General features: G+C 38.8%; 3 protein-coding genes and 1 long non-coding RNA gene across 7 annotated transcripts; 1 reads left to right on the top strand and 3 right to left on the bottom strand.

The window, feature by feature from the left end:
* Positions 1-31: 31 nt before the first annotated feature.
* Positions 32-6,938, top strand: LOC139809830 (uncharacterized). The gene is made up of 7 exons (XM_071773055.1): positions 32-199; positions 271-1,933; positions 2,449-2,594; positions 3,260-3,616; positions 3,807-3,965; positions 4,787-5,235; positions 5,771-6,938. The coding sequence occupies exons 2-7, from the start codon at positions 424-426 to the stop codon at positions 6,759-6,761; spliced, it is 3,612 nt and encodes a 1,203-aa protein (XP_071629156.1). The 5' UTR covers positions 32-199; positions 271-423; the 3' UTR covers positions 6,762-6,938.
* Tapas (tudor domain-containing protein 7 tapas) lies at positions 6,936-16,868 on the bottom strand. 3 transcript variants are annotated; one of them, XM_071773058.1, is made up of 18 exons: positions 16,239-16,867; positions 15,798-16,122; positions 13,244-13,400; positions 12,860-13,074; positions 12,461-12,621; positions 12,118-12,223; positions 11,759-12,022; positions 11,306-11,449; positions 10,823-11,164; positions 10,550-10,744; positions 10,201-10,458; positions 9,878-10,129; positions 9,461-9,793; positions 9,134-9,354; positions 8,712-8,910; positions 8,510-8,619; positions 8,276-8,427; positions 6,936-8,173 (listed from the first exon to the last, which is right to left on the bottom strand). In XM_071773058.1, exons 3-18 carry the CDS (start codon positions 13,323-13,325, stop codon positions 7,926-7,928), a joined length of 3,282 nt encoding a protein of 1,093 aa, XP_071629159.1. In that variant the 5' UTR covers positions 13,326-13,400; positions 15,798-16,122; positions 16,239-16,867; the 3' UTR covers positions 6,936-7,925. The 3 variants fall into 3 exon arrangements, with proteins under 3 accessions (XP_071629159.1, XP_071629158.1, XP_071629160.1); XM_071773057.1 differs by having other exon boundaries at positions 15,798-15,940; XM_071773059.1 differs by lacking the exon at positions 15,798-16,122 and having other exon boundaries at positions 16,239-16,868.
* Positions 16,869-18,738: 1,870 nt separating this feature from the next.
* Positions 18,739-26,510, bottom strand: LOC139809834 (polyadenylate-binding protein 4-like). Of its 2 annotated transcripts, none has more exons than XM_071773063.1 (4): positions 25,749-26,510; positions 22,421-22,731; positions 21,173-22,118; positions 18,739-19,616 (listed from the first exon to the last, which is right to left on the bottom strand). In XM_071773063.1, exons 1-4 carry the CDS (start codon positions 25,939-25,941, stop codon positions 19,162-19,164), a joined length of 1,905 nt encoding a protein of 634 aa, XP_071629164.1. In that variant the 5' UTR covers positions 25,942-26,510; the 3' UTR covers positions 18,739-19,161. The 2 variants fall into 2 exon arrangements, with proteins under 2 accessions (XP_071629164.1, XP_071629165.1); XM_071773064.1 differs by lacking the exon at positions 25,749-26,510 and adding an exon at positions 23,624-23,645.
* Positions 23,898-25,742, bottom strand: LOC139809839 (uncharacterized). The gene is made up of 2 exons (XR_011731190.1): positions 25,512-25,742; positions 23,898-24,258 (listed from the first exon to the last, which is right to left on the bottom strand). It is a non-coding gene; the product is annotated as an uncharacterized lncRNA (long non-coding RNA).
* Positions 26,511-27,277: the final 767 nt, after the last annotated feature.

Genomic DNA, 27,277 nt, shown 5'->3' with positions numbered 1-27,277 from the left:
GTCTGCGCAGAAATTGAAGAGATAAAGACATAAAGAGGGCTTGAACGAGTTCCGACTTCGTGGTCACCCACCGTATCGATCGATCCATGCCTGCGCTGAGCGTAATCAAAAGTACTCCCACACCTGGTGTGCCGCCTGTTAGTAACGCGGTTCTCGCTACACGAAGGACAACGTAGTCAGCGTAGTATTTATATATATCGTGAGTAAAGTTTACATATGCACATGAATGTTAATGAAGATTACAACGAGGACAAAATTATTTTCTTCCAGGGCCGCGATGGTATCACCACGTCCGATGAATTCGCAAGTTTCGTGAGTGATCGATCAGCTCGTACAACTGGAGCACACGCGATGTTCCCTTGCGAGCGACCTTCTTTCTCTTAGCGGCGCGTCCGCCAAAACCATAGTGGCCGTCTCGCAGAGATGGCCAAGTCCATCGAGTCGAGGGGCAGGAGATTGAGGAGATCGCGCAATGTGTCCTCTTTCTTGGAGGAGTCGACGGAGAGCGCGATACCGCCGAAGACGACGGTTAACGTCGTCGTGGACGTTCACAACGGAGGTGAGAGTTCGGGCCGGCGGCAACAACAAAGAGACGACACTCTTACGATCGAATCCCCGGACAGTAAGGAGACTAAGCGATCGTCCAAAGCTTCTTCGCGAGCGAGCGAAACGCCTCGGAATCGCTCCTCTGATCGCAGGAGTTCCTCGAAGGATCTTCCCAAACATGATGATTTGATGGTGGAGTCGTTGGATCTGATAGAGGAATTCGACGCGCCGAAAAAGAGGGATGAGTCTCTCGAGGAGAAACCGCGGCGCAGGAAGCAATGGAGCACCGTGGCGAACGTGAATGAAACGGAAGCGGAGAGAACGGACCCGAAGAGGCCACCGCGGAAACGCTGGTCCAAGGACGCCGGCGTGATCCGATTGCCCGAGACAAGCGACGACGCGTCCCCGTTGATCGACGACTCGCGTAAAACCCCGGTACCGGCGCCGCGAACCAGACTGCGACGGAGCGACGTCCTCTTCGACAATCCGGCCTTCGTGTCCGATAACGAGGACGAGGTGCTCCGCATCGAGACCGATCACAAACGGGAGAGCACCAAGATCGAAATGAGGAGGATGAGCGACCGCTCGAACATTGAAGACGTAGACGAGACTGGGACTACGTCCGGCGACTCTTCGAGGAAGCATCGACGAGAAGAGATGGCGATGAGCAAGCGTCTCGCGGGGGACAGCGACGATCGTTCTTCGAAAGCGAGATCCTCGGGAAGCCGAAGAAACAGCGTTAGAGAACCCGACTCGTCGGCGAGTTTGGAGAGAATCACCGACGTTCGGTCGAGCTCGATCACCTCCGAGGAGCGAGTCTCGAGCAGCCGGAGATCCCAACCGGAAACGACGCGCGATCAATCGTCGAGGAGGAGAGAGCGAGCGTTGTTCAAGAAGAAGGAGCATTCCGGCGACGACGCGTTCGTCAGCTCGTCCGCGAGGGATGCGAATTCGGCGGCAGAGACAGAGGACGTGAGGGTCAGAAGGAAGAGGAAGAAAAAACGTAGACAGGAAAAGGAGGCAACGAAGGAGGAGGAAAAGGAGATGAAGTTTATCTCTGTGACGATTCACCGGACGGACGTGCTTGAGCCTGATTACGTGAACGTGAGGCGACCGATGGTCAGGGTTCACATCGTGGAGGCTCGCACGGGCTCGTATCTGAAGAGCACGACGGAGAACAGCAGCGCGTATCTTCAGCCGATGATCACCGGCAAGTTCGACTTCAAGAAGAACAGATCGATGATACCGGTCTGGGAAGAGGAGCTTATTTTCGAGCACAACTTTGACGCGATTATGAGACGCGAGGACGGCGAACAGGTGGTGATCCTCTTTGAGGTGATGGAGCTCCTGAGCTTCGCTGACGCGAGCCTCAGTTACGACAAAATTGGTAAGTTTCTACTAAGATCTCATAAGAATATTATGTAGTTAGTTGGTTTAAAAAATATTAAAAGAGTGTATATATTAATTCTATGATTGAGAGAGAGAGAGAGAGAGAGAGAGAGAGAGAGAGAGAGAAAGAGAGAGAGACCTTTTTATTGCAACTTTACATCAAAGAGCTTTTTTTTCTTTTTTCTTATGAATTAATTATCCAAATTACGTTAAGTAATTAATATAAGATACATTTTAGGGAAATACTGGGCAATAGAAATGCCTTCGAATGTAAGATCGATCCAAAAGTAATTACCACATAAATCCTCAAAAAAGAAAGTTTGCTAATATTACTTTTGAAAATAAAAAGTCAGCATATTTTAAGTAGATTACTTGATTGTAAATATCACTGATAATATCCATTGCAACATTTAGTGACTCTTACAATTTTGTAGTTTGACGATGACATAGAATTTTACGTATTTTCGCTTGCAAACATCATGTAAATTTAATAATTTGGGTCTGGTATTTCAGGTAGCGAGGGATGTTGGAACAAAATCGCCTGGGCATTTCTCAAACCCGTAGGCATCAATAATACTTTTCATACTGGCAAGAAGGTGCGACTGCAGCTTTATAAACCCAGGCGAAGCTTTAAAAAATACGGAAGACAAAAATGCGAGGTATTCATGGCTCCTTAATTATTCAAGCGAATTTTCAGTATTTAAAAGTTTTCGGAATTGCCATTTAAACTCCTTAGAACTTTCATAAAAATTGCATATGCATGTGTTTGCATTCCACTTTGAATAATTTACCATAAATTACAATTTCTAGCTCTTTGTTGCAGTTACGCTGGATTTTTGACGCGACTTCAAAAGCAAAGAGAATAAATTTGTGAATTTTTCTCTCGCGCTGTACATTAAAATAAATCATTTTTTTCGCGTACTGCTATTCGATTATACATTGTTAAAATATTCCCGTTTTACCGTTTTTAATAAGTGAGTGTGTTTATAATGCATTTCTGTGTACATATATTCCGCATTTCCCATGAAAACGCAGTCTTTGTCGTCTTTGTGGCAGAAATTTAGCTAATCCGTTGAATGAACCAGGAAGAAAGCGACAGACATTGAATTATATTGCCGACTGTAATAGACTATAATTTAGCGTGATACATAACTCTAAAGAAAAGGATCGTATAACTTTCTATTTGCGGAATGCAATTTTTACTTTTCCGTAAAACTAACATAGCAACGGAGTAGATAACGATTCTTTTCGGGGTGATTTACGCAGAGTTTTGCAACAATACCATATCGCAGAAAATTTTATTCATTTCTTTCGTCTCGTATAGGTTTTTACCTGGTGGCAGTCGAACAACAGGGACAAGTATCCCAGCAGTCTTTTGGTCACGGTGACATCAGTTCCACCACCGAAACTCGAGCCTGTACTTTATCAAAAGCTGCCGATAAACGATCTCCTTGATGATGCACGAAAGGACTCGCGGGATCTTTCGAAATGTACATCGGAATCGATAGGTCTCCCTAAATGGGCGCGATTAGCCGCTCAGTCTTGTAAAATCCCAAACGAGAAGATGTTTGAGACGGAAGTGAGCGACAAAGGTTGCTTCTACGTCGCCTTCAGCAACGACGGCAAGTATCTGGCCTGCGTCCATTCCGAGGAGTACTATTACCCGATTGTCGTTTACGAGGTGCGTCAATATCGCAGATACCGCAAACAAATATCGCGTCTAGACGAGAGGAGAATGAAAGAAAGATGTGATAATTAAGTTTCTGTAAGACAAGGTCGTAAAATTCAGTCATATGATTGTAATTGAAAATTATTGTCGTTTGTTTCACTGATTGTAATAAAGTAGTTATTAATTGTTACTTCGATTTCAGGTCGAAACTTCAGGCAAGATTCGCGTTCGATTTCTCGGCCACAAGAGTTTCGTGTACTCTCTAAACTGGTCCAGCGACGATCATTGCCTGTTGTCGGCGTCCGCGGATCAGACCGCATGTATCTGGGATGTTCGCAATCAGATCGTGCAGCACATCGAGGTAACTGACCACACGGAACGAAAACTTCTAATAAATGTCGAGCAGACGTCTACTATAGAAATTCAAAGCCTTTATTGCCGTCCATATAACTTCCCATGGATGTCTACTAAATATCTGTAGGTCTTTTGGTACTTCTATTTACTTCATATTCGTGTAAAATCTTTTGTGAAAATCATGAAAAAATATAATTAACTAAAAATTACGAGAAATATTATAAATTTTTCTAAATATACACAAAATTTATTGAAAATTTTAAATAATTAACGTATAGAACTTGATTTTAAGAAACTTGTATAAATTTAAACATGTAATTCTATCATATTCTTTTATATCTAATATCCTTCTAATATAATCTAATTTTATATCTAGTAGACTTCTATAACGGATCGTAGATGTTTAATGGACTTTTATAATGGGTAGTTGTGTAATGGACATTTATCAAGATAACATGAATTAATTCAATAAACATCCATGGAGATGAATTATGGAACTATGAAGGTTTTATGAACGTTATGTTGTATGTGATTCATTCATGTTTATCCGTTTCATTAAGATTAATGATATTAAGTTTTAATTAATCATGAACTTTTTAATTTTCTAAATATCTAACTAAGTAAAATCGTGCATCTTATTAGCAACAATAATTGCGTATTTAACATATTAGCGCTATTTTTTTCTATTAAATATTCTTATACATAATTAAAAAGATGCACCAAATTAAGTAAAACTGTTTAAAATATAACGCGACTGTCTGTAAAATGTATCATGCGTTAAAGAAAATATTATATAAAATAAATGTACACAAAACAAATTTATTGCAGATGCTGCCACATCCTTCGTATGTTTATTGCGCCAAGTACGGGCCCGGCAATGTGACGCTCGTGGCAACTGGATGTTACGATCGAGTAGTTCGCATCTGGGCGGACGACAGGAGATCAAGGAAGCGAGAACTGAACCAGGAATTGGAAGGCCACGAGGGTTTCGTCAATTCTATGGTATTTCAAAAGAACGGTAACTTGATTACCGCCGACAGCGTGGGACTGATAATCCTTTGGACGATCCGCAGAGACAGTAGGATACCGTCAAAGAGGACGGGATGCATCTCGAGGAAGATAAAAATTCGCGAGATCGAAGGCGTCGTTATTAACACGATTGTTTTACACCCTCTCGAATCTAGACTCCTCGTGCATTCGAGAGACAACGGCCTGCGAATGCTAGATCTCGCGACCGGGGTGATTTTGCAAAAGTACAAACGATTTAACAATCAAAGGCACGTTGGATGAACATATTTTATGCATTCTTCATACTCGCGTTTTTAAGCATTGCAATCAACTTTTTTTATACATCCTAAATAACATGCGAAGACAACATTCAACAATACCGAATTTTCTTTCTTTCCTTGTTGCCTTCTTCCTGCTTTCTTTAACTTCGTGGCATTTTTTGCATATTTATTTCTTCTCTTTACTTTATTTCCTTCCATTTTGCTCGTTTTTACTTCATCTCTCCTTACTTCTTTTTTTATCATATATCTCGACGTTGCTATTTTAATTTTAATTTATTATCCACTGTACATTTTTTCGTATTTTTTTTTACCTTCCTCTTACCTTTCTCTATTCACACCATTTTTTTACGTGAACATATCAACCCCTCTAAATCTCTGTCACACATTATACTTGTTTCATCATTACCGCTGTTCTTCTCATTCTGTCCCCCTATCTGGCCTACGCATTGGTTCATTTCTTATAATAAAAATTTGTGTATTTATTAATTCGATTTATTGAATCTTTCTTCTTTCTTATTTATAGAATACAATTGAAAGCCTGTATATCTCCCTGCGGTGGATTTGTTATGTGCGGTAGTGAGGATTCCGTATTGAATATCTGGAATTTGGAGACAGGTAAACACGTAGCTAGGTACACGAACAGTGGGCGTAGCTCGGCCAAGACGATTGTTACCTGTGTGGATTACCATCCCTACGATCACGTTTTGGCATACTCGATATTCGGCAGTCCCACGTCGGTACGTGTTCTAAGACACAACAAAAACGCAAGCGGCAGCGATGTTGGACTACATCTTACGGAAGACACGTCGCAAACTCGGGGTAACGAAGTGATCCTGAATGCCTTGAGCTGTCCTCCATCTCGTCAAAATAAACCCAGCACAGCAGGGACGAAAGAAATTCCTTTATCTCGTCATCCCACAACCGAACACACGATAATACAAATTGAAAATAATGATCACGAACCATGGATGACGTCGCACCACTCGAGAGAAATGGAGCGAAACTGGAGAAAGAAGAGCTGGGATCGACTGCACTCCATCATCGAGAAGATCGACTCGATACTGTTCGGCAATTCAATGTTTTTCGACGACGTCGCTGAAGCGAAACGGAGTTCCAGCGCGAACGAGCGCGATGGTTTCTGGACCAATGCGCCCGACAACGTCGTTCTTCAACGAGATATGCTCCTCGAAGATCGCGTCGCGAACTCCACGAGATTCCACGACGGTTCCCTCCGAAATAGCAATACGCAGTCCAGCTTCACGACCGCATCCAAGAGTCCGGGTCATTCATTCAATTTTCACTCGGCAGGTGCATTCAAAAAAACAAACACACCCGAGTCGTCGCATATAAGCTCCCCGGATAGCGCCGGCACCTATATCGTTGAAATGTCGAATTTCAATAAAAACGTCGAGGTTGCTGCCGTAGCCGAGGAGATGGATTCCGTCCAGGTAGTTGGAAGCGACAGCTCACGGATCAGCAATGTTACATTCCTCATAGAAAATGAGCGAGCATAAGTGATACCTCTATTTTTTGCACTGGCCCTTTCAAAATTACTATTTTTTTCTTATGTTGGCCTCGCATTAACACGACGATGTTCGATCTTCAATCGTATCATATAACAACTTCACAACATTATTAATGTTATATTATTAATAATATGTAAAGGAATAAAATGCGTGCGGAAAAAATTATTACACATAAACTTTATTTTATACGCTGTAACTTTAGTTGCAGATCAATAAAAAAAATAAAAATATTCATTACAAATAACTTCGTGAGAATTTCTAACGACACGCTTACAGATGGCAAAAAAGTAAATTATTCCAATCCAGGAAGCGACTAATTATAAATGTTCAATGTGTGTGTATGTGTGTATAGATATATATATATCAATGTACATGTACATATATAGAAACTATACATATAGATGGATATATTTTTATTTATAGATATATGGAATGCTGTCACTTAATTAATATATTACACAGCCAATCTTTTGTCGTTAGACAATCATACTGTTTCGTTTAATATCATGAAATAACCCTGCGAGAAGTTAATCAACGACAAAAAATTAAAAGAGACACAACATAATGTTGTTAAAGAATACTTGACATAAAATTAATGTCTTCAAAAAAAATACAACAAAATTATAATAAAACTTCTTTGTAAATAAACTGCACTTTGTTTCAACTTTTAACGATAATTACATTTTTATATGTGATAACAAAAACGTAATTAACAATAATAACGGTAAATGTTAAAGACTATCGCGTGTAATCACAAATACGCCTTTTTAAACGAGTAAGAAAAACGAGTAAGAAGAGCTTCTTTGATAAGTTAAGTCCCGCTATGTGCGTATCATTTTGCTCGTATCTCTGATACTTAAAAAAAAAAAGAAAACTTTCAAGTAACAAAACTAACTGGAGATGAATTCAATTAACGTAAACCTTAAATATTCTTTCTTATTCCTTTATAACGCTCACGTGCACGCCAATGCATCACCATGCCGTTACGGAAAAAAAAATAAAACCTTAGAAACACTTTCATGCGTTAATCCTCTCACGACAGGTTCGTAGTGCATGTATAAGCGATCTATTATCACGGCATCGTAGAAGGATAACAATAACATAATCGTAAAGAAAATAAAAATATTTCTGTCAACCGACTAATGTAACGAGCTAAGGAGGGAGACCCTCAAATCCTTCGATGTATTTGGCACGATTCTCTTCTACCAATAGTCTATCAATGTATATGTCTTTATCGGTACTAACGTCAATCAATCGTAAACCCAGCATAGTACCATTGACAGGCGACAGATGATCGAACACGGATTCGACGATTACAGAGACAAAATTCTTCTCAAGCACTAGTTTCTTAAATTCAACGCAATCGTTCACTGTCCAGTCGACATTTATTGGCTCTATTCCTAAACAATGTTAAAAGTTATTATTAGAACTTGCAAAGAATTGATACAAGTGTTTAAGCTGAAAGACACATTTGTGAAGAAAAAAAGACGCTTTTCTCTTACCGACGAGTTTAGCCTTTACTGCCTGATACGGCAATTTCAAGAATTTGCTCTTCAACGGCTGCAAACTGCTGCGGGATATTATAGTCACGTCACCGTAATCGCAGAAATATACGGATACTTCATTATCGCTGATAATATTAGTAACGTATACTCTAAAGTGAATAAAATATTGTTATTAATCGTTGTTATTAACCCGTTTTTCATTTACATTGTAAAGTTATACAAGTTGCATACCTGTACCAATCATTTCGAAATTTTCCCGCGTAGAGTTTGTTTTCGCCGACAGATTCCAAAGGCAGATTATCGTTCGCTTCATAACAGTTTTGCAAATCGACCATCATTGCCTGGAAATGAGAAGATCCAGCATAAGAATATATTTCATCAATTAATTAAATTTCTGCATACACTTGAAAAGTGCCTATTAACTTTTACGTACTTTTAATTCATTTGCATCGTTTAACGGTTGCACGATAAAATGTCCGGGATGCGCGACCAATGCGACGTGGACGTCAAAATACTGGCCGATGTCGGAAATCACTGGTGGATTCAATTTGCCGACGGCCTCAGGAGTGCGAGAAGCCTTGCGATCCAAACGTTTCTTGGACTTGGTATTGTTGTTGGCGTCTTCGTTGACTCTATACATAGAAGCTTCTTTAGTCAAGTTCATAAAGTTAGTACAAAGTTATAAGAGCACAAAAACTTATATAAATGAAGTAAACAATATATAATTGTAAATATATATATATATATATATATATATATATATATAGTATAAAATGTAAAATAAAAAAAAAGACATAAAGAACGCGCATAGAAATAGATACGGTCCATTTCGTTAAAAAATAGGCAAAAATTTACTTCGACAGTTCGCCGTCATAAATCAACGATGAATTTATCGAGGCCAACATATTGCTCGGAGCGACTCTTTTGAAAATTTCGACCACTGGAATTCCAGATGGGGTGATCCTGATGACTTTTGCTAAGAGTAAATCCATGTCCGAAACTAATTCACGAAATCGTGTTATAAGCTTCTTGCTGTACTTCGATTGGTCAACGTTGTGCAGAAAGATCTGTATCGCCTGATTTTTCAAACAAGAACACATGTCAGTTTTATCATCGCAATATGTAAAAGAAAAAAAAACACTGAATCTAAGTTCAAAAAGAAAAAGTTTGCTTTTTTTTTACCTGCGGAGGGATGTGCTGCAGAGCCTTCGAGACTCTGTCCATGTGAAACAGATTTTCCCTCGGTATCAAAATGGTTCGACCAATATCGATTAGAAATACCATTACTTCCTGGTCGCCAGGAATATCGGTCACTCTTGCCCTGTACCACTGCGAATTCCACTTTACAAGGTACATTTTCGTGAAATTAATCGCATTCACCGTCATCGTTTTGTTCGTAAACATTTGCGACATGTTTTCACCGTTTAGTACAGTTTTAGCGAGCGAGTTTAGCTGCGCATAAATTTTACCGCACTCATCTATGTGCGTAACGGACAATTCGGTCACCTGCCCCGCCTGCGATAAACCGCCAATGCACATAAGTAAAAAAAAAGGATCTCAATAATAGAGAATTGTAGTAATAAATTAAATGACAATTACATGCATCTTGAATGCACCAGCCATGCTCTCCAAGATTTTTTCGAATAAGAGTTGATTTATGTCGACATCTTCGTCGTCTTTGCTGGTGTCGTAAAAAGTCACCATGCGTACGTATGAGCCGTATTCATCGGTGTCCATACTATGTACTTTCACATAAAACAATTGATCGACTATAAGAAGATTTTCAATTTCCGGCACTATCTGGGTGCAGTCGCAGAAGTCCTTCAATCCTTGAAGACCTACTCTGATAGCCTATAAAGTAAAAACGCGCGTAATGAGATGCAATCGGATTAATATACGGCTAAATCAAACAGATGAATTACTTGACGTGGAATAACGCAAAATTTCTTGTCCAAAGGATGCAAAACTTCAGATTTGTAATGTTCCTCATAACCCTCGTCGATAAAGAAAACCGTGGCGATTCCGGTCTCGTCATTAAAATCTGTGCATTCAACTCTGTGCCAATAGTTATCCTCGAAAACGGCATAGAAATCGCCGACTACGCATGCCACTGGCGAGATGGGTTCATTTACTTGATTGTAGTGCCTTGTCATTTCATTTATCATATCGACAAATTCGTTCTAGAAAGTAAGACGACTTTTAGCTGGCGAAAAGATAAACGAAAGATAAAAGAAAAGGCGAATGGATAAACGAATACGATCGGACACTCACATTTTGATCGCCGAGTCGAACCCAAATTTCGACGGTGTTCACAACGTGAGTAGTACACACTTGCCAAATGGTCGTTTCAGGTACTGGTAATACATCCGGTGCGGCAGGTCCAATCGGGCTCAATAATATCTTCTCGTTAGGCGGGTAGATATTCTCGGAAATATTTTTGGATGGAGTGGAATTGCTTTCCGACCGCTAAAAAAGAGAAATATAAATGTTTACTTCGATCTGCGCGATCGTCGAAACAAAATACACACGCATATTGTATATTACTTTCAAACTCGGGAAGGATCGACACAGTATCATGGAATCTCCGACGCCTTTCTCTTGATTTATATCTGAGCATTTCTCAATGATAATTTCCCAATTAAAGGGCAAGGCCTCCCCATATTGTTCGTTGTAATATTCAGGTAGTAAATGCATAAAGACCCCACTCGGATGTCGAGTTATGATGTTCAAAATGCGTTCTTTCATCAATTCCGTATCGACGGTCGTCACCTCGGGGCTAGACGATTCCTTAGCCAGATTTAGCAGAGCTAATCGTGCAGCAATCTTCTCTGCTTCCTCCTCGGACGCTGCGTCATCCGGAAATGTGTGGAACGTATGCGTACCAACCTGTAAGATTCACCGATCAATGTAGAAAATCTTTATAATCATCGATCAATGTAGATAATCATTGTAATTCATCATAAATCAATGTAAAAAATTGGATCTTGCAATATTATTCAATAAATACAATTCGATCAATGTATTTACTTTCACGCTGGCATAGATGGTGATCTTGGAAGAATTCTTTTCCTTCTTTGAATACATTTTATAAACCGGTGATGGTAAGTTTAGCACATGAGCATAAATCTCCAGCTCTTTCCGAGAATCGGGAGCCTCTAATGGCGGTGCTACCTGTAAAAGCAATAAAATATTATGAAAGAAACTCGCGCACCTGTGGAGTTTCATCAAGGCCGAGAAGGGACTCGAGAAAAAAAGCTATTTTTTGTTTTATTCTCCCCCCTTATTTAAAAAAAAAAGAACCAAGTTATACTATGGTTGCATTCCGATATTCACTGTCAGTACTGAAAATCTATATTTTTCTATATACGTTCTATATTTTAGTTCACGTATACTATAGACTTTCATATTATTCGTATTATATAGCTTATAATTATACTTTATACATCAACATTTCAACATGAATCATTCTGGTGTTCTTACCTGCGGGACATTAAAAATGGATGGGGTAGGCGTAGATGTACGACCATTGGTGTAGTTATCAATCGGCGTTTCAGAAATAATTTTGAGCCTTTCGCTCAGTTTTGGAGGTCTCAGTTCCACAGTCTTTGGCTTTTGATTTATCACAGACGAAGCTGCTGTATTGTCATTTAATACTTTGAATCTTAAATCTTCAATAGTCTTACAATTATTAACACTTTGGTTCACAGTCGCTATACAGGGATTTGTCACTTTATCTTTCAGTCTCTACAAATATCGTAATGTGATTAATAAATGATGCAGATTTCAAATCTGCAAGAATATCAAATCATTTAAAATTTGCAGACTAAACGTGCACTCACTTTAGTGGGAGAACTTGGTGGCGTAAGCGGCACGAAGCTTGGTTTAAAGTTATTTTGCGGTAGCGGTAACGGGTACTGTACTACAGACTCCATAAGAGGAATAGGTCTAAAATATTGCAAATATATAAAATTACTTATTATCTTACGCGGCATATATTAAGCAATTTTAATCGACTAATCAATTCATACGGAAAACTTATAATTAAATCAGGAGAACAACGTGTCAAGTCGTACTTAAATAAATAAAAATAAATAAAAACAACAGTACTTATTGGTACTTATTATCGAGATGTTATATTTTTTTACTTTAATAAACAACGCGGAATTTTAATATTACAAGTACCTGCTAAAATCTGTGTACAGGTTACTCTTTTCGGGTGTTGATCTAGTAAAGGAATGTGGAGAATTAACGTAATTACTCCTGGTAGGCTGAAAACGACCGCTGAAATTATTACTTTTAAAAGCAGGCGGAGGAAAACTTCTCGCATGTCGAGGTGGGCTCCACTGAAAAAGAGATTCTATAATTAATTACAGTACAGAAATAGCTGAATTGTTGGAGTTTTAACATTAGAGCAAGCATAAAATAACAGTTTTCCAACAATTTGATACAATGTACGCTACAAAACACACATGCGGATCAGATAATGTTTTTAATAGATATTTAGTGAAATGGTCAGTATATATGTGTATGTGTGGCAGCAATTACTTTCTAGGAAATACAAAGTACTAGTAAAATGATTACTTTTTTCGGCTGCGGTCGTACTTTTCGTCGTGTCTTTTGCCGCGAAACTAATTTTGTAAGGTGCGCCGAAGTCTTGGAAGGTAAAGCTTCCACATACAGCTCTCCACCTTTTCTGTTTACCGTAATGTCTGGTATACTGCGTACAAAAGCTTCAAGAGAAGAATATCCAAAATGATTAAAGGATAAAGGCTCCCCTGCTATCGTACGGTAGTCCGCTACAAAATAAAAATCGTAAGATTCTTATGTCAGTCTTTAAGAATGATTGATTAGTAAATAAAGCGAAACACAGAAATAGTTACGAAGACATTAGCAGAGTGTATTAAAGCTTAAATAACTGTATTTTTTAAAATTGCTTCGTAATAACAGAGAATTGATAATATTTACCTCTTAAATTATCTAACTTGATACCGCCCTTGCACGATATCAGGCATGAGCGTAAATTCTTTATAACTTCGTCTTCATCCATGGTGATTCTCTCTCATAAAAAAAAGAACACAGGTAGAAGACAGATATTTAAATATCAGTTAGGTTACTCGATAACCTGCAACAGATTTAAATAAATATTAATTTACCTATATAATTAAATTATATGATAAAACATGAAGCTCTCTATGTTCATAAGATTCTCGAAAAATTCCCGAAGGCAACAAGAAACAGAATTTTCTGAAGAAAACAACAAGAAACCAAGCGATAAAGAAATCAACTGTGGTATAAACAAAGGTAGGAGATCATGTATTCGCAGAGAGAGAAAGTGATCTTTTAAAATACACATTTTGTTAGATTAATCCTCATATAGGGAAACGGGGGGTAGCTCCGGACATTATTGAAATTCAAGTATAACGCGTATCTATGGCCATTGTTTAAACATTCTAATATGCCCTGCGTATCTCGACATATGCAGAATGTTTAAACAATGCCCACAGATACGCGGTATACTTGAATTTCAATAATGTCCGGGGCTACCCCCCGCCCCCGTTCCCCAACATACTAATGAGGAAAAACAGTTGTACCTTTTAACCTTGTCAAAATAGATATTTTTCAATGTAAAATTAAAATAAGATAAATCTATAATAGAAATCTAAAAATAGACACGGAAGAACTATTGCAGGAAATTATGTGGTTATCCGGAAGAAAGTGATAAGATATGAAGAGTGCACCATATGCACTTTTAGCATATCATATATAATTAACTGTTAATAGGGCATGTTTATTTCATTCATATTTTACTCGGATGTCTCATAATAACTAAATAACATGGTAATACACAATAAAATAAGATAAATCTATAATAAAAATAAAAAAATAGACACGGAAGAACTATTTCAGGAAATTGTAGTTATCCGGAAGAAAGTGATAAGAAGAGTGTACCATATGCACTTTTAACATATCATATATAATTAACTGTTAATAGGGCGTTTATTTCATTCATATTTTACTCGGATGTCTCATAATAACTAAATAACATGGTAATACACAATAAAATAAGATAAATCTATAATAGAAATATAAAAATAGACACGGAAGAACTATTGCAAAAAATTATGTGGTTATCCGGAAGAAAGTGATAAGATATGAAGAATGTATCATATGCACTTTTAGCATATCAATATATAATTAACTGTTAATAGGGCATGTTTATTTCATTCATATTTTACTCGGATGTCTCATAATAACTAAATAACACAGTAATACACGAAAGGATATTGATATTCGCTAATTGGAATTGATAATATTAACCCTATTCACTCCAACGTTTTTTTCGCCCCAATAATCCTCCAACCATGCACTTTCGAGTCCCACGTGTTTTTTATAATGTTAATAGCTTTGAAAAATTCCCCAAAAATTATTATAATATCTTTGTACCTTCGACTAAAAATTAATGTAAAGAACATTTGGAAATCATTTATTTAAATATTTTTTTACAACAATTATATGTTGACAAACACACGTTACGACTCGTTTTACTTAAAAAATCATAACTCACGAACAAATTGACGAAGCTTAATGAACCAAAACGCAAATTAAAGCTAAAAGTAGTGCAAATAAGAAAAAAAATATAAGATAATTATTAATTAAATAGGAATACTTAATTTTGTCGCCGCAAATTTGGTAATTTTTAAATGGTACAGAAGGACTTTAAGGACTTAAAGAATGCTAGAAAAAGAATTTCTGAATAAGAAAAGGCAAATTTGAAGTGTGACAGATATTTTTTATGTAAAAAAATTAATTTTTTTTTTATAATCGTAGCTCCTCCCCACCTCTTCCACCTGCCTCTGAGCCATAATAGACCTCTATGGAATGTTAAATTTTTTTTTTAACGACAAAAATATTTTAAATACGGTTAAATTATACACAAAAATACATTTTTATCGAAAAAAATGCTCATTTACCTTTCACACAACACTGACGTAATCCTCCATCCATGCACTTTCGTGTCCCACCGAGATTTTGATTGTTTCCCGTTTCGAGAGTAAATGAGCTAGGACTTTGAAATTTTTACCTGAGGTTCCCTGCCACAATAACTTTTTTCCGGCGTGGAGGGGATTTTCCCACGATCATTTGTTTTCCGGAACAAACGATTGTTAGAAATTCGTGGGACACGAAAGGCATGGTTGGAGCGAATAGGGTTAATCGACATAATAATCAAAATCTATCCTATATATATGTCATTCATATTTCCATCATTCCTTCTTAAGAAACTCTCTACATTTCTCTTCACAGACGAGAGAAAGGAGAAAGAGAAAAGCTGCACAAGGTATTTCAATGCCAACAATCAGCAATGTCAGCAACGTTCCATCGAATTAGTTCCAGGTCTTCGATGGTTTATTGTACCTCTTCTTCCCTAATTATCTTTTTCACCTGTCAATATCAATCTTTTCCTCCATTTCGCCCAGGAAATACGCCAGACATTTAACGTCAAACTAATAAATCACAATACCTTCGCCGATACTCGTCGCATTTTCACTTCAGCGTTCAATGCCCAAAAGGGTCGGCTGTGACGCAGCGGGAAGCGGGACACGAGCGTGCACCCAACGCTCAAGAGCCTGTTTATCCGGCAAACCGCAGCCTACGTTCGAGTACCTGCGGGCGTTGGTGCATCATGAGAAAAATAACAGAAAAATAACAGAACAGGATTGACGGATGTAAACAAATACGACCCCGTAGGCGAGGAGAGACAAGTTCCACGTCTCCCGCACTGCCATATGCCGTGATCGGTGGTGGTGCGGTGCGAGCGGCGCGAATCGGTATCGGTATTGTCGTCCCTGCGACGACGAAGTCGGCCACGATACCAGGCGACGATTAGAACGGGGTCATTAGCGCGCGCTCGCAGAAGGGGCAGGCAGGACGTGTTGTGTGTTGTATGCGTGCGGTAACGTACCTTCTCTCCTTCGAACAGCCGAGATCGCTGCCGCTGCCGCTGCCGCTACCGCCTGCCGTCGTCGCCGCCGCTGAGCGTTGGACGACGACGAGCTCACGGTCGTCTCGGTCGCCGTCGCCCGCTCGCAGGAGCGCGCTCGCTTGAAGCAAACAAACCCCTGACGGATCTGAGATCTGACCACCGGGCGCGACCTGACCACCGCCGCCGCCTCCTTCTCCTCCTCCTCTTTTCCCCTTCGCTTCGCTTTCACCGATGTTCTCGCAACCAAGGAATCCTCGCACTGTCCACGGAGAAAACGCGCCACACGCGAACTCGACCAAGCACGACTGGCGTGACGAATTTCGACGTTCGGTTTACGACGCACACGGACCACACACAGACACAAGTGAGAACCGAGCCGACTGCCGAGTGCCGACTATAGTCTGGATGTATGGACTGGATGGACTTAGCCGAGAGCTGAAACTGGCGCTGGCGCGCTACTCGTGTATACTTTCTTCTCTCTTTCTCGCCAGTCGCCGATCTCGCTCGCTCTCCACTTCTCCCGCGCAACACAACACCACACCGCAACGGCCGATTCGCTCGCTGACACTCGGCGCACTCTCGGCGAAGTGGGTCGTGACGCGTCCGCCAATCACGTGATGCCTGCTTCCCGGAAATGCGAGATGGTAATTGGAAAAAAGAATATGACCGCTTCCCTCCCGCGCGGGCCACGAGTTTCCAATGAAATCTGGCGAGCGGTTTCCCGCCCTTTTTACCACGCGATGCCGATATTTGTTTGAAATCAGATGCTCGCGCGAATTGTGACCGAGTCCGACTTTCTTATCGAGTCAAATTAGAAATACATGTAGCATATATAAAAAAAAGGCAGAAATACATAAGAACCTTTATTTAATTTTTTAAATACCCGAATAAAGTAATTTCGTGCGACAAACCCTGGTTTAAAAATTTCTCATATTTACTGAGAAATTTTCTAAGAATTTCTCATATTCTAGATTTATAAAAAATTCAGAAGAAATTATCAAATTTTTCAGATACTTTCAGAAACAATTGGCTGAGGATTTTCGAAATGTTTAACCCTTCGCAGAACCACGTGTATTCTGCTGCTTTCGTCGAACACCCGGGGTCTTTTATGCCGGTTAAGATTTTCCAAGCTAATTGGTACCATAAAAAATCTGAAAAAACTCAAGTGTACTTTCAGAGGCTTTAAGAATCTATTATTTATACCGTTATATATATGCTTGATTCTTGTTTGGGTTTTTTTTTATGAGTTCGTAAAATCTCCAATTCGAAATGGAAATATCGAGTGGGTCTTTGAAAGCCTCATGTAGTGTTCTGCGAAGGGTTGTCTATCTGTATTTAAAATTTTTTGCACGGATTTTCTTTTTTTTTATTCAGACGTGTTGACGGGAAAAATCTGAAATATTTTATTATTTTGTCGAGTTTTTCTGAAAACCGTTCCGATACGTATAAAGAATCTGAAAAATTCTGAGTCTTGAAATTTTCAAGATCTTTGGAGATTCTAATTAATAATATGAAAAATGTAACGTTTTTCTACCAAAAGAATCTTCGTTAAGCGTCAGGCTCGATTGGGTAACAATTGCATCAGTATTTTAAGTTATAAATTTTGTTAAAATTTCGCCCAAAGTTAATTGACCTTCATTTATTTCGCCTGATCTCCTGAAAGTGCTTCGTGCGCGACTATACAGATTGAAAGATATATGTATATATATTTCCAGTTCATTTGCTACAATAACATAACTCAAAGTCATTTTTGTGAGTTGTTTGTAAAAGAACGGTGAGAATTCAATACATCGAAGGAAGAGATAATACGTAACTGTTATTATTGCAGCAAATGAACGATATATATTACATTTATTTTATTTCATTTTAAATGTTTATATAAGGATAATCTAAATTTCATATACAAATGTGCAAATGTACATCGTATACATTATCTTTACATCCACAATCAAACATTCAGAATGAAATATTTATCAAGAACTTAAAAAAAAAAGGGAGCAAAAGATGATGCAATAAAGTACGTAAGATATAACGAAGGTCAAATTTAGTGACTGGAATGATAGTTGAGATCCTATGACTCCTATCTGCTCCTATCTCACACGTATCATCTTACAGCTGCGACAGATTTGCAGAACATAAACTAAGCACCAATTATCTATCTTCTGATAAACTGTGACAAACATATAGATTGCACACAACATTGATATTTAAGCTATATTACATGCTTTAAAGTGTAAATCTTATTTAACAGTTTTCTTGATTTAGGAACAATTTTGTTTGTTTCGAGAAGGGAAATAGAAAAGGGGAGGGAATAAAAAAAAATTACATTCAGTAGATGTAACAATTATAGACACCATTAGGCAATGATCACCTCTGGAATTATACAATCCACCACTAGATCTCTAGAACCAAATTAATTTCTCACTAATATCAACAACAAACAGATTAATTGTTACACCCGCTAAACGCCGATCGCGTATATCTTGAAAGAAAAATTTATTATCGTAAAATTTTAGGATTGGAAATCTTTTCACACTTTGTTTTTTCTTGGTAACCAAATGCTAGGCGAACGGTTATTTCCACGGACTCTTTATAAGTGCTCGCAACTCTCCATATCCAAAGATATACCAAGAATGGCACAACCTCTGGAAGTATTCTCCCTTCCTAAAATTTTACATCGTGAAAAGAGCATACATTTCTCATCTTCTCAAGCGACAGTCAATCTGAACCTGCCGATTACGTCTTTGAAAGTAAATTCGTTACATAAACATACTTAGATGATTAAGTTAAATTCAGAAAAATAAAAAATAAATGAAGGGATAACATCGCGTGTACATAGAATCAAATTCAAAAACAATCGAGATTTTCACAAATTATAAATAAAGAATTATCGTTATAACGCTTATTCCTTTTTCGGCGCGACCGCTTGCTTGGCCTGATGAGCCTGTAATACGGCCACGGCTTCCTCGACCTTGGCCTTCAGGGACTCGCTGTGCTCCAGCATGTGAAGCAGCTCGCTGTTGTCGATCTCTAGCAACATACCGGTGATCTTGCCAGTCAGTTGTGGATACATACATTGGATCAGAGGGAATAACCGTTCCCCTAGCATTTGCTTTTGCTCCTGTGGCGGCGCCGCGGCTAGCATCGACGCGGTGAGCGGCTCCTGACCCTGAATGTGAACCGCCTGCTGCACAGAAGGACCACTCGGTGCAGGTAGAGTCATGGCCACCTGCGGCGGATTGCGCATATTTGCGGTGTACTTGTAGTTCGACGGACGGCTCTGACCGGGCGAGACGCCAACGGCTGGTCCAGTCATGGAACGATTTTGCATGTTGGCGCCACCAATCGTTTGTTGACCTAAAACAGAGAGAATTTGTCAATTGTAATAATCTTCGCTAATAAATAAATGTCATTATAATATATAATATTACAAATTAGTGTAGTAATGTTGTGGCAATTGTATTGTTGCAACAATAATTGAGCAGTTATTCATTTAATTGCAAAATTAATACTGGAAATTATATGTCGAACACACATATCGCGTAATACATAGTTCCATTTTTCTAAAGAAAAGTTTATTAATCTTCTCGTAATTAGATAATGCATAAAGAAGTGACCGTAAAAGAATTGATTACAATTCAATACAAGAAGCAAGTATTACGATCACGTTGGATCGGTTGGAAGAATATCATCACGTTAGATGTATCATTACGCAGCTACACATATGAAATTGACTGACTCAAGTTTTTCACAACACTATAAACACTTTCAATAATACTTGAACAATTTAATAAACATTTCCACACACTCGACATTTTATTCCTTCGAAAAGTTCAACTACTCGGTTGTTAAACTATTTTTCTGTGGATGAAAGTCTCTAATTTCGGTCAATGTCTCGAAGATGTCCGGAGTCTTAAAATCTTAAACGTTACGAATCTCAAATGTTTAAAATTCTTGGAGGACTGTTATTATAGACAATACAACACACATCTATTTCTATATGTTCTGTGTTTATATACATCTTTATACATACATAGAAATGTATGTAAACACGAAACATATATATACTTACACATATCTTCATATACAAATTATAAATCTATTATCGATACCTAAGAATTTAGCACGTCTTTTCAAGTCAGTTTAAATATTATTAGACCTAATTTTTACGAATTCATGTTCGACAGGAAAGTTATGCGAGTAAAAAGCATAATATAACATTACTAATAAACTGCAAAACAATTCAAAACCTGCATCTGTAAAAAATATTAATCAATATATACTTATTTTACCTAGTTTAGATTTTTGTAATTTTTAAAAGCATAATGTCAGTTTCTTAAGTTTATTACTCCTTATCTTTTATTTATCTATTTTTATCGAAAAACAGTCATTAAATTATGTAATTAATAAAATTTTATGATTTAGTAGATGCCAAAATAATCGTAGGTATAGAAGAAATTTGATGGATTCATAGATAGTAATCTTTATATATAATAAACGATAAAATTATTTAAATTACATATTATTTAAAAATATATCTTTTTTTTGTCACATTAAAAAATAGCCTTCTATTTACAGATACAAATATGAACAGAAAGTAAATTTTGTCAACAAATACGAATTATGTTTTTAAAACATCTTGAAAATCACACGCAGATCAATTCACATTCAGATATCTCGCTAAAAATTTCTTAATTGTTCCACCTCTTAAAGACATTTATAAATTGCCACTTTCAGGTTCGAAAGCGGTCAAAAATATAAAGCTTTTCGAATCTTTATTAAAATTAACATGTTTGATATTCAAAACCAACTCTATATAACAAAATAAATAATATAAATAATATAAATACAAAGATTTAATTATTATCGTACGCATTCCATAAGGCTAATTTTGTGATAACTGTAATAATCACCTGTGATAGGTCTGGCGGACATGCTGTTACGCAGGGTAGCTTGTGCGGCAGGAGCGCGCGGCGCCGCACGGAACGGTGCAGCTTGCATCGACGCGAACCCGGAGGTGCCAGTCTGAGCGTTCGGTCGTACTTGATTCGGTTGGGCCGGCCAGCGCGGTGTCGCGCGGATCTGCGCCATTTGAGCAGGTCCATAGAATCGCTGCGGCTGTGGCAGCGTAGGCACGAAGTAACTGCCGGCATTACTGGGTTGGAATATCTGACCCATCTGCTGCATGCGCACGTTCGCCATGCGCTGCATGTACTGAGAGGCGAGATGTGCTTTACGATCCTCCTTACGCTGCGCCAAAGCGACATAGAGAGGCTTGGAACCTACGATGCGTCCGTTCATCTCGGTAACTGCCTTAGTAGCTTCCTCCGGCTGTGAGAAGCACACGAAGCCGAAACCCTTGCTACGTCCTTCCTCCATCATCACTTTCGCAGACGTGATCGTGCCAAACGGCATAAATTCTTTCCGCAGACGCTCATCGTCGATCGTGTCGTCCAGATTCTTTACGTATAAATTCACGCCTTGATAACGATTCAGACGCTCGATCTTCAGCTGCTCGAATTTCCGTTTAAGCTCCTGCTGGCGCTCGGCTTTCTTCTGAGCCCGCCCGACGTACATAAACTTGCCTTCGGCAATCTCCTTGCCGTTCAGTTCCATCACCGCCTGCTCGGCAGCGTCCGGGTCCTCGAAAGCGACAAATCCGAACCCACGTGATTTGCCGTCGTCCTTACTCATCACCTTGTGGCTTGTGATGGTCCCGTACTGCTCGAACATCTCCTTCAGCTTTTCATCGTTCATATCCTCGCCGAAGTTCTTCACGTAGACGTTCGTGAACAGTTTGGCCTTCTCGCCCAACTCTTTCTCGCGTTCCTTACGCGGGATGAATTTGCCAACGTACACCTGTGAAAGCACGGTCCATATTGAGAAAGTGGAGAAAAACGTTAACTCGATATTAGGTCCAGTTCCACAAACGTCAGTTAACTTTAACCTAAGGTTAAAAGTGAAAGTGGATCTAAAGTTCATTTCTACCAAAGCAGATTAACTTTAATCTCGGTTTAACTTACTTTTTATCCTGTTCTAATTCTTAAACCTAGAAAAAGATGAAAGATAAGTTAAACCGAGATTAAAGTTAATCTAGATAGAAATGGACATAAGTCAAACAATTTTTATCTTAATCTAAAATCTATAGAGTGCTACTTTACCTTCTTGCCATTTAGCAACATTCCGTTAACTTTGTCGATAGATTTATTAGCCGCTTCCTCCGTTTCAAAATGTACAAAGCCATAACCCTTCGACGCGCCCGTTTCATCTTGCGCAACCTTGCAGCTCAATATATTCCCGAACGCGGAAAATGTGTCGTACATCGCTTTATTGTCTATGTTTTTGTCTAGGTTTTTAATAAATACATTTCCGACGCCCGACTTGCGTAGGGAGGGATCGCGCTGCGACCACATGATCCGAATAGGCCGCCCTTTTATCATGTCGAAATTCATGGTATCAAGGGCGCGTTCGGCTGAAACATAAATATGCGCAAATGTATTTATGCAAAACGTGTCGTCCTTGTGAAAGTCAAATGAGATAAAAAATTTAAAGATGTTATCGCTATTTTTATTGAAAGCCGATTTCTTATTATTAAATAAAGATTCATGTGTGTACGTAATTGTTCTTGACACTGCCTAGAGTTTATAAGCTGAAGATGCGATCTGCAAAAACTTTATGCACACAATTTTTTAATTAAAAATTGCAAATTTAAATATACTAATAAAAGAAGAGCTCGTGTTTAATTCAGATTACTAGGTACTATAACTAACTGATACGTATGTACAAGAATGGCTCTAGACTGACTTCGCTTATGGCTTAAGTGCAATGCACAATAAGTAGTTGCAAAGAAAATAACTGTCCATGAATTTCTTTCAAGTTCGTCCTCTCATATCGGAAAAAAAAACAAATGTGTGTGATAAAAGTCTGATAAGACATTCTATGAATTGATAAGAAAAATATCTAGAACCCCACATTGAGTCGACAGAAAAGAAAGATATTTGAATTTGGAACGAAGTACAGTCAAATTATTTATCTTTCATTATCGATCGACTTGCAAGTAATCACGTTCACGAAAAAATAATTTACAAGTGCTACTATATGTTTTTTGAGATACAATGTTGCAAAATGTTTTGATAAACAATATATTCTGTTGTAAACAAATTTATGCAAAGCACGGATAAATTTTGCAAAAAAGACAGCCTGCGTTTGTTTACTCCCATTGGGAGCTATTGGGAAAATAAAATATATAACACGTATTATAGATTTTATTTTCCCAATAGCCCCCAATGTGAATAAACGAACGCAAGCAAAGTTTCTTTTCTGAAGTTCAAGATTAAATTAACAAAAAAGCGAAAATCACTCACTTTCCATGAGAGAAAAGGAAACTTCATGCTCATTTTTGCTCTTAGATCGGTCCCTGTAGCTATATTTTATTGCAATTATTCTGCTTTTAAAACAAAATACATTTATTGACATAGATGTTGAAGGAAATGTGAAGGAAGAGGTAAAATTTAGAAAGTAAATGTGAAATGAATATATCTCACACTTTCCTGCTTGCACAACATCTCGCAATATATTTATTAAATTAACGAGGAATATGTAGATTCGTTCCTTTCAATTAGAATTTATATATCTTCGTTCTTTCTTTTTTTTTTCAGTAGGTCCAAAATTAAAATTAAATTACTGCGTTAAATATATTCCACGATTTTGTCCCTAGATATTTTTCTTAATTATCGATTAGAAAAATAAATATTTGTTTAATCGATAATAAAGAACTATAATTCATTTACAGCTGTCTCGTTTTAAATACGGAAAATGTAATTAAAGAATGGACGAGTACAAGACACAAACAATAAAAAAAAAATCTGAAAATAGACTTTTACGTTTGTTTCTCGTAACGTTGGGATTTTAGCCGCAGGTAAAACTCCAAATCAAGTAGTGCAAAAAATGAAAGTTCCATCTCGCTTTTCCTTCTTTCTTTCACCAGAAATATCTATTTCTTTGAATCGTATTGAAAAATATAACGAATGTAAATTTTCATGAATCTTATAATTCCTTCAGATGTTCTTGAAAAGACTCGCAACCTCAGAAGATCGAGCGTATATCTTGAAATGAGGTGAAAATTAAGGTCCAATTTACGACAAATAAAATCTTAGATACTCTAGTGAATTTTCACTTCGTTCCAAGATACACAATCACCCTCCTGGTGTCAGGTAGAAAAAATAACTAAGATTCTCTTCCACTTCTTTCATGGGAGCAAGTGAGAAACATATAAGACCTGTTCGTTTTAGCTGAACTTCTCTTGCACGGTTCATCTTTTATCTTTTTCATTTCACGTTGAAGAGAAAAGAAGAAAAGACGAACTGTGCAAAAAGTTCAGCTAAAACGAACAGGCCTTTTTTTTTACCTTCTCACCATTACCTTCTACCTTTTTACCTTCTACCATTTTTCAATTTTTCTCGGACATATAATTACAGATTTCTACGAATCTATTCTGATTTATTCCAAAGATATATTTATGGAAGTTGAAACTAATTAAGATATATTATAAATTAGAATATATTTCTAGAAACCGACGTTCTTTATACTTTTGAAAAAAATTCAAGGAAACAGATGTTTCCGACAATTCATGGTTGTAACTTTGACATAAAGTAGGCTAAAGTTTCTTTGGATTCTTTTTCATTTCTCTTTTATATTTGCATATACATATATTTATCGAATTCTGAAGGAAGAATGAATACAATTACGATGTGGCTTTACATGTAAAAATGAATGCTGCGAACATCCACGCGCGGACAACGTTACTCGTCTCGAGATACGTGAGATTCGTTCGCGTGCGTGACCAAGCATTTTTAGACTTTTTTTCTTTCTCACTTTACAGAACCATTTTCATGAATGAAAAATAAAAAATAAAAACATGAACAACACGCACGTGGCGCCAAGGGTTTCCATAGAAAGGAATCAGATTTGCGCAACGAATAAAAGGTCAAAATAAAAAAGAGCAGATCTACGGAGAACAGAGCTCTCGGACAATATAGAAAAAAATAAACCCCGAGACGGTCTTTCGCTCTTGTAACATCCGCCTTTCGATCTCGGGTCAACCCGGTCAACCTCCAAGTCAGGTAGAAGAAAGAAAAAAAATATCACATTTAAATCCGTTATGGACACGGGTCTTTAGGTAATGCGCGACAAAGGGAGAAAAAGGAAATATCCTTCCCCCTCCCGTGGCGAGTCCGTTTAACCGTTAACTACCATTACGCCCGAGCGAGGACGTGGATCCAATATGGTGGGCACGTTGGCGAGGCACGTGTGTGGCACGCAGCGGGCGGCCATTCGAGCGGACCCACGTTGCGTCACCACGTTGTCCACCACCATCATCACCACTATCACCATCATGAGGACAGGCGCTATGCTAAGATGATGACGATGATGATTATGAGGACGACGACGACGACGGCGACGGCGGCAGCGACGATGATGATGACTCACCATCAGCCGGTTGCTGGAAGTTGACATATGCATAGCCGAGCGAGCGGCGGGTAATCATGTCGCGGCATACGCGTATCGACAGCACGGGCCCGGCCGACGAGAACTTCTCGAACAGCATCGCCTCGGTGATGTCGGTGTGCAGGTCGCCCACGTAGAGCGAGGCCATGGGGTAGTTGGGCGCACCAGGATTCATGGCGACGGCGGTGGGAAGTCACACGGGGAGATGTGTACTGCGCCGAGGGGGACAGAGGCAGAAATAGGCAGAAACGACGTTTCCTCCTTACGCGACAATCTCTTCTCGCTTTGCCCCCTTCTTTTTCCACTACCTCGCAATATGGCTCGTCCAAGGACCCTCTAGCTCGCACGCTTTTTCTCCTATTTTTTTTTTTACTTTTTTTTGCTTCTGCCTCGTGCGTGTCTGGAGAATCTTGTTTTTCGCGTGCCTGTTGGGTAGACGGGTCCTTCGGTCCGGTTTCTTTTGACGACGTCGACGGCTCACACTGGCTTGTACTCCTTTCTTCCTTTTTTTATTTTCTTTTTTTTTTATCACCACGCTGTTACCACGGTATATGAGGTTACGACGGTTTTTCGCCTACGGTTTTGCGATTTTTTTGTATACGTTTTTTTTTTTACGAAGATTTTTTACTTTTTTTTGGGTTTTTCTAGGAGAGTTAGTTTCACGGAATGGACGTAGGTTGTGTGGCCTATTTCGGGGAAAGAGGAAACGCACACAACCACACGTGAACACAACTCTACTCTTACTGAGGCAGAAGAGCGTCGCGCGGCTTCCTGCGCGCGTTTATATACCCCGGCCGCGGAACCACCGGCGCCAATTTCCGGCGAAGTAGTCCGCACGAGCGCCGTCAGCGCCATCTCGAGGAATCCAGAGCCGCCTGATGGCTGGCGCGCGAATTTCGCGCGATCTCCGAAAATTATCGCGTCGATCGTTCAATTCGGCCACTTTTTTTTTATTTCTTTTTGTTCAGAGAGATACTTTCGGTTACTTTTAACCAATGAAAAGGAAAACAAATACTGATATAGCCCTTTTGTCTCAAAATCAACGGGCCGTTGATCGCGCGTTAAAAACTCCGACCACGCGTATGCGCCTGTGCGCCTGAAGTCAGTCGCATTCCAGTCGAACGCGTCTAGATTGTTCGCTCTTTCCTAGATGCGCTTTTCCTGCACTTTTCAGATTTCTTATTTTTATCTCGACGCCCTTAGGTTTGTCCTTCGTGGCTGAAATTTCCGTACTTTTTGGCTCTTTTTTCTCTTTCTCTCTCTCTCTCTTTGATGTCTAATTGTACTAATATACCTGTTTCATTTTAACTGTATGCAGTGCAGAAAGAACGTACAGACCTACGGACAACGCGGTCCTTATCTAGAGTAGAAAGTGCAACGAAAATCCATCTATGAAAGGAGACGTTATATATGCGTACAAAAAACCGTTCATTGAAAAGTTTACGATTATTTTTTTACTGATTAAATTATTAAGCTTCAGGCGTTTATCATCAATTACCGTCAGCTCTGTT

This window comes from Temnothorax longispinosus, chromosome 3, assembly GCF_030848805.1.
Source record: "Temnothorax longispinosus isolate EJ_2023e chromosome 3, Tlon_JGU_v1, whole genome shotgun sequence".
NCBI classification, from domain to species: Eukaryota; Metazoa; Arthropoda; class Insecta; order Hymenoptera; family Formicidae; genus Temnothorax; species Temnothorax longispinosus.
The sequence above is the reverse complement of the archived record's forward strand: the minus strand, read 5'-3'. Positions and strand labels throughout refer to the sequence as shown.

Excerpts from the sequence above, each read along its gene's own strand:
- LOC139809830 (XM_071773055.1), top strand. The coding sequence starts at position 424 with ATGGCCAAGTCCATCGAGTCGAGGGGCAGGAGATTGAGGAGATCGCGC. Across the intron at positions 1,934-2,448 it reads CCTCAGTTACGACAAAATTG|GTAGCGAGGGATGTTGGAAC; the intron begins GTAAGTTTCTAC and ends CTGGTATTTCAG. Across the intron at positions 5,236-5,770 it reads AAACGATTTAACAATCAAAG|AATACAATTGAAAGCCTGTA; the intron begins GCACGTTGGATG and ends TCTTATTTATAG.
- LOC139809834 (XM_071773063.1), bottom strand. The coding sequence starts at position 25,941 with ATGAATCCTGGTGCGCCCAACTACCCCATGGCCTCGCTCTACGTGGGC. Across the intron at positions 22,732-25,748 it reads CTTCCAGCAACCGGCTGATG|CCGAACGCGCCCTTGATACC; the intron begins GTGAGTCATCAT and ends TTTATGTTTCAG. Across the intron at positions 19,617-21,172 it reads GTCCGCCAGACCTATCACAG|GTCAACAAACGATTGGTGGC; the intron begins GTGATTATTACA and ends TCTCTGTTTTAG.
- Tapas (XM_071773059.1), bottom strand. The coding sequence starts at position 13,325 with ATGGATGAAGACGAAGTTATAAAGAATTTACGCTCATGCCTGATATCG. Across the intron at positions 12,622-12,859 it reads TACGACCGCAGCCGAAAAAA|TGGAGCCCACCTCGACATGC; the intron begins GTAATCATTTTA and ends TCTCTTTTTCAG. Across the intron at positions 9,355-9,460 it reads TGCAGCACATCCCTCCGCAG|GCGATACAGATCTTTCTGCA; the intron begins GTAAAAAAAAAG and ends TTGAAAAATCAG.